The following is a 9,170-nucleotide window of genomic DNA, read 5'->3' as shown; positions in this document are numbered from 1 at the left end:
TTCAGTGCTGGCAGAGAGCAGGCTATATAAAGCCATTTCCATTTGAATTCCGCCGCTACACGCTACAATATGGAGTTATTATAGGCTATCGGGTATGATGATGTTGGTATAAGGCTAAATGTTTCCCAGGTCCTTCTAAAAAGTTAAACCAGCCATGCTTCCTGCAAGAATATTAGGCTATAGGCCCCTACTTAGCCCAAATCTGAGTAAGAGCAAAAAACGGGCAATTGCTTTAACATGTAGTATCATTTACTAGCCATATTTAATTATACATTTTGTCAATCTAGAAATGTAGAGCTATGAATTCGAAGGCAGGGCCTACACAGTATCTGAAGTGACCCCGCCTATCTCCCATAGGGGGGTGGGTTTCGGGCTGACGTGAGCGCGCATGGTTGTACTGGGCGGGCCAAATGGTGGCGGTGGTCAATCTCACAACTGGGAGAACTTTTCACAACTGTAGTAAAGTTAAACAAGAGGCCATATGCTTATTGACAGAGGGATAAATCTGAGAGCTGGGCACATTTGGTAGACTGCTATTTCACTCTTGGTCTTTAGGTTTTCTTCTGCGTAGAAAACGTGTGGTCTTGTGTCCAAATCCCCTTTCTTTGCGCTCCGACTTGTAATGTAGCTGGTAATCCATAACATATTACCGTAAAGATGGGAAGTTTCTTCTGAAGAAAAGGCTTGTTTCACGGATTTGGGTAAGTCAACGCTTGTTTGTATTTTAACTTGCTTACGTAGACCTATTGGGGTTTTCAAATAACCAACTCTGTTATATCGACTTCTATGCTGGAGTAATAGCTTGTAATTTCTAAGAGAGACGACTAAGATATTTGACCTAACTAAAGCTTTGTGGCCACGCAACGTTATTTCGCGGTATTGTATTTTAAAACAAAGCCTTTAGTGTATGATACGTTTCCTGATTATCCGGTTTTACTGTGTTTTGCTCGTTAAATTAGCCCCGGGTTGAGCCTTATCAGACGGCGGGCGCTCGCTGCAGGCTACTTGACAACAAACCTTAATTTTTGATAGGGGTAGTCTTACGCTTTCATAACTAGTCACCTTATGAACGCAATGTTCTCCTTGTAGTGAGTATTCAGACTTTGCCACAGACGTATCAAAGTTTAAGCCGCTGTTACCGCACAGAGGTTCCGCGCCAAGGATTCAAAAACAGTTTACCTGCGCGGGACACTCTTTCCACTTCCTCTAAGCTTCCTCGCGCGGTGCTCTCATTGGCTGAATTCAACAAAAAGGGCGGGACTGCTGTGTCCGTTGAGCCCGGGGATTCGATGGAACCCACGTCAGTTACCGCCAATATCAAGCTCGTGTTTTGATTAGATTTAAACTGATTTTGCGATAAATCTTTCAAACCAGGGAAGAAAAGGAGTCATTTAATGTAAATATGTTGTTACCCGATAGATATGTTGAACTCAAAACGCGGTAAGGCTTTCTCTCCTTATAACTTTGACTGTACTAACTGCCATTGGCAATAATCCTGTAATTATTATGTGTATTAATATGGCTAAAACCATATAGCCTTAGATTAATGTTGCTAATTAATACGGCTAAATAAACATGACAATAAAGTAAGAAAATATGATTAATCTGTCTAAATTTCAATACATTAAACATACAATGTGAACTAGTTTAAATTAATATATGCTTTCTGAAGTTGACCCACACCATAAAAAGCAAAGCATAATGGTTTAAAAGATATTAAGCGTTGTTTGATATACCATCCCTGAGCTGAATCTACTGTCACTATATTAAGGCCTAGTTTACATGAGCTAATATAATCCTTATTCAATTATTATGCTAAGGTGGAAGATACCAACTACGGCGTCTCAAAACCTGACCCAGAAATCTCATTCAACAAAGGTCCGTAAATACAAAGGAATAGACATGTTTCTTATCGAAAAACATATGATTCATACACTGTTTTATTTTATTACTATTGTTATATATCCCAATACACCTCAGTAGACTACAAATGATTGTATGTCATTTCATATTTATGTTTTCTTTTCTCCGTATGCTGACTAGGATGGTGGCTTTGTAGCACCCCAGGTTCCGGTAAATACACCAAAGACACTGTTTTGTCCTTGTGCTGTGTCATTGGAGAGCCAGCTAATCATGGGTCCCCTCACTACACCGAAAAAAGGAAGGGAAGTCAGATGTGTTGACCCCTGGACGCCGACTTCCAACCTTAAAATGCTGATCAACGCGGCCAGTCCGGAAATCAGGAACCGGGAGAAAGCGCTTGGCAAGGACAGTGATGGCAGGGAAGGGGTTGACTCTACACAGGTAAGAAAAACAAATCTAAGATTTAGCACATGATTGCCACTTTGTGATAAGGAGAGCTGTCCGGAGGAAGACATTTCTTATCTGTTGTCTCCCTGTAGGACACTGAAAATGGAGAAGAGTCTGAGAAAATGATCAGCAGGAAAGAGAAGAGTCTGGGTTTGCTCTGTCATAAATTCCTTGCCCGCTACCCGGATAACCCAGACCCTGCCCTCAACAACGACATCTGCCTGGATGATGTTGCCACTGAGCTCAGTAAGTCTCCGTTCAGATATTAGGGGAACCTTTTCATTGCTAGATTGTGTTTTATTGTTCAGTTATACTGTATGAGGCCTATTAGAAGTAAAATACATTTACAAATAGCTGTCTGTAATAGATAAGCAAACTAGTTGATAAAAATCTTCAATGTAGATATTGTGTGTTGCATTATAACAAGACTGTAATACAGAAAATGTGTGTATCACGTGTTAGATATGTGTCAAAGCAGATTGTCAAATATTTTCCACAATGAGCGTGTATTTGATATCCAGTTTTTCTCTTATGCAAGTTTTTGACAAATGTAAAGACGTGATCATGTAACTAAGTTGTTTTAATTGGTAGGAATTTATATATAGACATCCTGTCCTTTTACTAGCAGTGATACTAGTTATTTAGCTTACTGACATGAGAAATTTGTTTTTGTGCGTTTTTTTTTTTTTTTGTCTAGATGTTGAACGTCGGCGCATCTACGACATCATGAACGTGCTGGAGAGCCTGCACATGGTCAGCCGCTCTGCCAAGAACCGCTACTCGTGGCACGGCCGGACTAAACTGGCTCAGACGCTGGCCATTCTGAAGCAGGTGGGCGAGGAGCACAGGTACGGCCAGCAGATGCACCAGATCCGGCAGCGCCTGCTGGACAGGGAGTTTAATTTTGAAGCGGCGGACGAGAAGGAGAATGAGAATGAGGAAGTGGTGGACCTGGAGAGCGGGGAGCAGGGACAGAGGGAGCTCTTTTTTGTGGAGCTTCCGGGAGTAGAGTTCAAAGCAGGTGAGAAGCTGGGATTGCTGTGCGTCATGTTTTAGGACCAAACTCGCTTTCTATCTTAATATTAATGTCTGGTTTTTGTGGAGAAGTAATCTGATTTTGTTTTTTTTTTACTTTCTGTTTATCCTCCTGTCTAGCGTCTGTAAACAGTCGGAAGGACAAATCTCTGAGGGTTATGAGCCAGAAGTTTGTCATGCTCTTCCTCGTATCGAATCCCCGCGTGGTTAGTCTGGACGTGGCCGCCAAGATCCTAATCGGAGAGGACCAGGGCGCAGATCAAGACAAGAACAAGTTTAAGAGTGAGTACAAGTAGCAGGCTAAAGATATAACAGTGCTGGTGTGAGATGTAAGCTCTGTTTCTCTTTCAGTGCTGAGACATTCAAAATGTCTTGTACCTATCAGCTTTCGCAAATCATGAAATGGTCAATGCAGTGTGTCAGAGTCAGATTATAGAAGTCATTTTAATAAGAAACCGTGTTGATTTTGTTAACGAAAACTACGAAGAGTAAGACAAGAGTTTGACTAATTTATAATTACTGTGAGGTCTATGTTTGATTTGTAAAAGCATTTCATCGGTGTAAAGTTTTTTAAATGCATGTGCTGTGTAATTTTTGTCAGAAAATGTTCTGTCTCTCTGTATTGGCAGTCGATAATCCTGCTGTCTGTCCATGTGTTTTTACAGCCAAAGTGCGGCGGCTGTACGATATAGCTAATGTGCTGCGGAGCTTGAAGCTCATCGAGAAAGTCCACGTGACAGAACAGCGGGGGAGGAAACCAGCCTTTGAGTGGGTCGGCCCCCAAGAATTCCCACCAGTCAAAGGTATCACCAGGCCCCTTTTTCCTATTTCCTACTAGTTCCTATACGCAACTTACTGTATAAATTGAGAAACATTTTCAGTTTCTCTATAGCATTGATTGCCGGTGCTGCTGATATTATGCTTAAAATACTCACTCCTAGTTTCACAGACTAAACATTGGACTCTTGTTTCAGACTTGGAGAGCTCCACATCAGGATCCCCATCTAAAACAAAAAGTGTACTGGAGTCCCGAGCGTCTGTAGACAACTGTGCCAAAAACCTATTTTCATCGTCGGGAACTAAACGCGGCTTCACCCGTCACCCCTCCCTCATAAAGCTGGCCAAGAGCATCCAGGAAGACCGCCGAAAGATCAATTCTGCCCCCAGCAGTCCTGCCAAGAGTGAGTATAGAAACGTATTCTTTCACACAGGGTTAATGTTGTGGCGCATGTTTATGAATGACGTTATCATCCAATATTTTCCGCTTCTGCCTTCAGGCGATTCATTAAACACGGACTTCCCAAACAGAATGGCCCAACTCGCTGCTATTTGTAAGATCCAACTTGACCAGGAGTCGGGGTAAGTTTGATTTAATTTAGACTCCTATTCAACCCTTCCTGTTATGGGCTCCTTTGAAAGGAAATATTTTGCTTATGTCTCTTTAGTGGAGCGACTGCAGAAAAAACTCTTCATTCTCAGTTTATTTCAAAGTTAGCTGCAGTTTGCCTGACAAGCTAATGGATTTTGGGAAATGAGAGTTGAAATCATTTTAGATCCAAGCTTATCAAAATGAACAAATCACTCAGCCCATTAAGGCAACCATTTCCCCTGTCATGTCACTGTCTCAGTTTTCAACTGCATAACTGACAAAGACAACAGCAAACATTTTCTGTGTTAAAATTATAATAGAGTCATTTTATATGCTGGAGTGTTAAAAGAAAGTCCTTCTTATGTTCCAGGACTGGAGCTAAACATCCAAAGCCTGCTGCTGCTGCTCCTGCTGCTGCTACTACCACTGCTGAGGAAGAAGCCGCTGCTGTAAGATTAGAGCCGACCTCCTCTAGTTCAGTGGAACCACCTCAGGTACCCTTACTGACTCCAACCCAGGAGCCTGGAGTCAACACCGCTGTCCACCTCACCCCCCACACCACACTGGGAGCCTTGCCCGCGGGCTCCGTGGCGTACTTCCCCGCACACTGTTCATCCATGATCCCTGTCCTGCTACCTCAGCAGCGAGGGGCCGGGCCCTTCGCTGTGTATTTGCAACATTCTTCTCCCAGGCCGAACCCTCTGGCCCGGCCGCAGCCGACCAGCCTCGCCGTGCGCTCTATGACCTTTGAGGACAGGACAGGGCAGAGCCAGGCGGCCTCCCTCAGCCCCACAACACTTAAACGGCTGCGTTCAGACTCAGGAAGCAGCCCTTCCAAAGCCCAGAGGACCGACCTCGGCTTTAAGGTATTAAAATAAAACTAATTATATTTGAGAATTCCCATGATGACTGTTACTTATTGTCCAAGATTTCTTCGATATTGTAAACATTTTCCCACTTTGGTGTTTTTGAGGAGGGCTGTTTACTTTCTCAGTAAGCAGATGATAAAAAAATAAATAAAAGTAAAATAACACTTTATTCTTAAAAATAAATAAAACCGATTTAAAAACACTTGTTTTGTTCAAATCAATGACACAGTATTTTCCACCCTCTCCTGTAGGACACCTCTCCTAAGCTCTGTGAGATCCTGCAGGCCAGGCTGAAGGCCCGTCGCGGCACCCAGCTTTGCAGTCGGCCCTCGCCTCGTGCCCTGCACCTGGACCCAGAGTTCGTCAACACCCCTGGCGGCGCTGCAGCCAATCAAACACTAGAGCAGAGCCTGGAGACCTTCCTGGACAGAGAAGACAGGGCGGCCAACTCAGACATCGAGGGGGGATTAACACCAGTCAGAGCCATACCCATCACGCCAGGACAACTCCACACCGAGGTAAATGCATAAACTCAATGCTTACTGGGATTTAATTAATACCTGAAAGGCTTTTGAGGCCCAAAGACCTTTGCTGTGTCCGTGGAATAAACAGCATTATGTGTGCCATTTCATTTCTCTACCCGTCCAGGCATTGATACCAGCAGGCTACCTGATCCCAATCTCCCAGCAGTCCCTCATCGGCTACAAGGAAATTCAAGGTTCGGGGAGAGAAAGCAACAAGGCCTCAACTCCCACTTACAACATCTACCAAACACCAACTGCAGGTAAACATGGCAGTCATTAACATGAGGATTTGAGGTCCAAGCATACACCTTGATTTTGACTTTTGTTTAAAACCATGGAGATTTTTTTTTACATTGTAATATCCAGATTAGTGCTGCATGTAATTATATTAATTATCAGTTAATTTGTCACTTACTGTCACGATCGCTTTTAATTTTAATCGAAAAGAGAGATAAGACCGTTTTATGTTGTCGTCCACAGGTTCCAGACCTACCCAGGCCCTGGAGGTCACACCCACCAGCCTTCATCAGCAGAAACCCAGCGCCTCGCCACACGCCCACCACCTCCACAGCCCCAGTCCTGCTATCCTCAACTTCACCCTGCAGAACCTGGGTCTGATCTCAGGCTCCAGCCCAGTAAACGGCTTCGCTGCCCCCCAGACTCCAGAGTTTGCCAACACCCTGACCAGCCCGCTGTCTCTGCAGCAGAGAGGCATGGTGTTCATCAAGCCTCTGTCCCCTGTAACTGTGCAACAGTCTGTATCCCCGCACCCAATGGCGCTGATCAGTTTACAACAGGTGAAAAAATAAAACATGTATCTCTAAACCTAACTGCTCAAATCTAAGCCTCTGCTGCATTGGTTGTTTAATCTGTCAGTGTTTCAAAATAATTGGAAGTACAATATTAAAATGCTGGAGTACCTACTCTAGGTTTAATATCAAGTTGACTGAAATACTTGAATGAAGTCTTGAAATGTTCTTCGACAATTCGGACTGGTGAAGTAACTGTTGGGTGGTTAATGTTTATCAACCCATTTGATATATTTTGTTCATTTACGCACGGACAATTCATTTTTCACATGTACCCAACAATAACCAAACCCCTTTTTGTCTGTTTTCCAGCCTATGATGACCACCCCCAAAGGGACAGGGCTACCCCAGCACAGCTACTTTCACACGCCGGGTCCCCTCTCCCCTCTTGCGGCCATGGTAACCACCGGTGGACACCTGGCCGCCAAAACTGTTTACATCCCTCAGAGGAAGCTGGACGTCAACACTGAGGACTCCTGAAAGCCCTGAAGCCCCCCCCCCCCCCCCCATCTGATGTCTGTACATTTTGTATGTGTGTGGTGTTGCGTTTGTGTCGTGGGTGTGTACGTGTTTAGCATTTTTAGCAGTTTCCATTACTGCCTTCATTCTTATCACAGCCACCTCTTAAAATAACTGCCATGCAGACTTTTAGCTGTGAACCAGTGGACACATGGATATAAGATTTCAAATAGAGTTCATTGGATACTCATAAACACTATTGTCATTGTCTTTGTGATGCTGGTAAAAACTGTTGCATAACCTAATGGAGGAGTATTAATTGTCTTTTTTTCTTTCTTTTTTTTGTTACTAGTATTAAAATTAAGATCAATGCTATAAAGATGACTGAGAGATAAGTTTGATTGGAAACATGGTTTGATTGATAATTTTGTCTAATGAGTGGACTTTTGCACATATGTACATGTTAACTGTGACCCCTGTTCAAAAATGTCATTGTTAAGAATATGTGAATCATTCTAAGACTAATCAGACATTTTGTTAAGTTTAATTTATAAGGAAATTAACCTTAAATTCTGATGTCCTGATAAATGTAAAAATGCTGAATACATTTAAAACACTTTTTCCAAGAACACTGTGTGATGTAGGTCTGTGTATTGGTCTACTGTGACATCTCCACCACTATCTTAATAAGTTGGGCTGCAAATGATGTTTTATTATGAATGAATCTGGTGGGGTTCTTGTTTTATTTTTTCCCCCATTAATTTGTTAAAATATGTGGGAAAAAATGCTGATGGTGACACTTTCAAATTACTTGTTGGTTTGTTTTTCTTAATAAACAGCCCAATACCCAAATATACTCAATTTACAATGAAATATAACAAAACAAGCTTGCCATATCAATTTAAATGTACATTTTAAGTTAACCTTTTTTCTACTGCCACCAAGCTGCCAAAATAATAATACATTTGTATAGCTTATAGGCTAGTGTTAAGTTTTGTTTCAAAGCCAACTTGGCAAGTGTTTTCTAAAACTGCTGATAGGAGACACATATTTCTATATCTCCCACTTATAATTACAACTAAGATGCTGTTTGTCATTGCCTGATAGTCAGACCGAGTTCCTATTTTGTTTAATTGTAACTATTTCGTTTAAATCAGGGGTTTTCAAAGTGTGAGAGAGTGAGCCCCCCCCTCAGAGAACAAATTTCAGCGGAGCCCCCCCCCCCCCCCCCCCCAAAAAAAAATAAATAAAAATTATTTAACAAATTTAAACGTTTTTGAAACATTCTAAAAAAAATTGTGCGATTTTAAACACATTTAATACATTTTAACATCTTAATCCAGTGTTTTAATCCTGCTTCCTTTAAGCATGGATAATACTGACTGAGTGTGCATCGGAGTGAGAAAGATAGGCAGACAGACTTGCCCAAATTATTGACTAGTTAAATGTCATTCACACACCCAGTGTTTTTTTGCTAGTGCCTCCAATGTCCTGCTGGAGGAGAATAGCAGCCAGTGGAGAACCAGACCCTCGTAGGGGGGTCCGGGGGTATGCCCCCCCGGGAGATTTTTTTTCACCTTTGTAAAGTGAAATGCATGAATCTGGTGCACTTTGAGAGGATAATTAAGAGGCTAAATATGAGGAATTTTGTGTGAACAAATAATTTGGAGACACTGGGTCTGATGAATTAGAAGCTATTGAAGAAGGACACATGGATTTTCCATAAAAATATTAATTTAAAATAAACAAAATGTATGCAGGGTCCTCTGGGTTGGGCTTGGTGCTCTTTTTCTTT

General features: G+C 42.3%; 1 protein-coding gene across 3 annotated transcripts; it reads left to right on the top strand.

Moving 5' to 3' along the window:
- Positions 1-470: 470 nt before the first annotated feature.
- On the top strand, positions 471-8,066 carry e2f8 (E2F transcription factor 8). Of its 3 annotated transcripts, none has more exons than XM_080025290.1 (14): positions 471-701; positions 1,821-1,878; positions 2,044-2,304; positions 2,403-2,556; positions 3,008-3,331; positions 3,466-3,627; positions 4,011-4,148; positions 4,320-4,526; positions 4,623-4,704; positions 5,085-5,580; positions 5,835-6,101; positions 6,232-6,367; positions 6,588-6,904; positions 7,229-8,066. In XM_080025290.1, the coding sequence occupies exons 3-14, from the start codon at positions 2,134-2,136 to the stop codon at positions 7,394-7,396; spliced, it is 2,622 nt and encodes an 873-aa protein (XP_079881416.1). In that variant the 5' UTR covers positions 471-701; positions 1,821-1,878; positions 2,044-2,133; the 3' UTR covers positions 7,397-8,066. The 3 variants fall into 3 exon arrangements, with proteins under 3 accessions (XP_079881416.1, XP_079881417.1, XP_079881415.1); XM_080025289.1 differs by lacking the exon at positions 471-701 and adding an exon at positions 1,386-1,440; XM_080025291.1 differs by lacking the exon at positions 1,821-1,878.
- The last annotated feature ends 1,104 nt before the right edge of the window (positions 8,067-9,170 follow it).

Source organism: Ammodytes marinus, assembly GCF_949987685.1.
Source record: "Ammodytes marinus genome assembly, chromosome: 1".
Lineage (NCBI taxonomy): Eukaryota > Metazoa > Chordata > Actinopteri > Uranoscopiformes > Ammodytidae > Ammodytes > Ammodytes marinus.
Note: the sequence above shows the minus strand (reverse complement) of the source record. Positions and strands in the feature narration are given on the sequence as shown.

What these genes read in the sequence shown, in the direction of transcription:
- e2f8 (XM_080025289.1), top strand. Translation starts at nt 1,403, where the DNA reads ATGTTGTTACCCGATAGATATGTTGAACTCAAAACGCG. An exon ending in AAGGGGTTGACTCTACACAG is followed by an intron (nt 2,305 to 2,402) that starts GTAAGAAAAACA and finishes GTCTCCCTGTAG; the next exon opens with GACACTGAAAATGGAGAAGA. An exon ending in CGCTGATCAGTTTACAACAG is followed by an intron (nt 6,905 to 7,228) that starts GTGAAAAAATAA and finishes TCTGTTTTCCAG; the next exon opens with CCTATGATGACCACCCCCAA.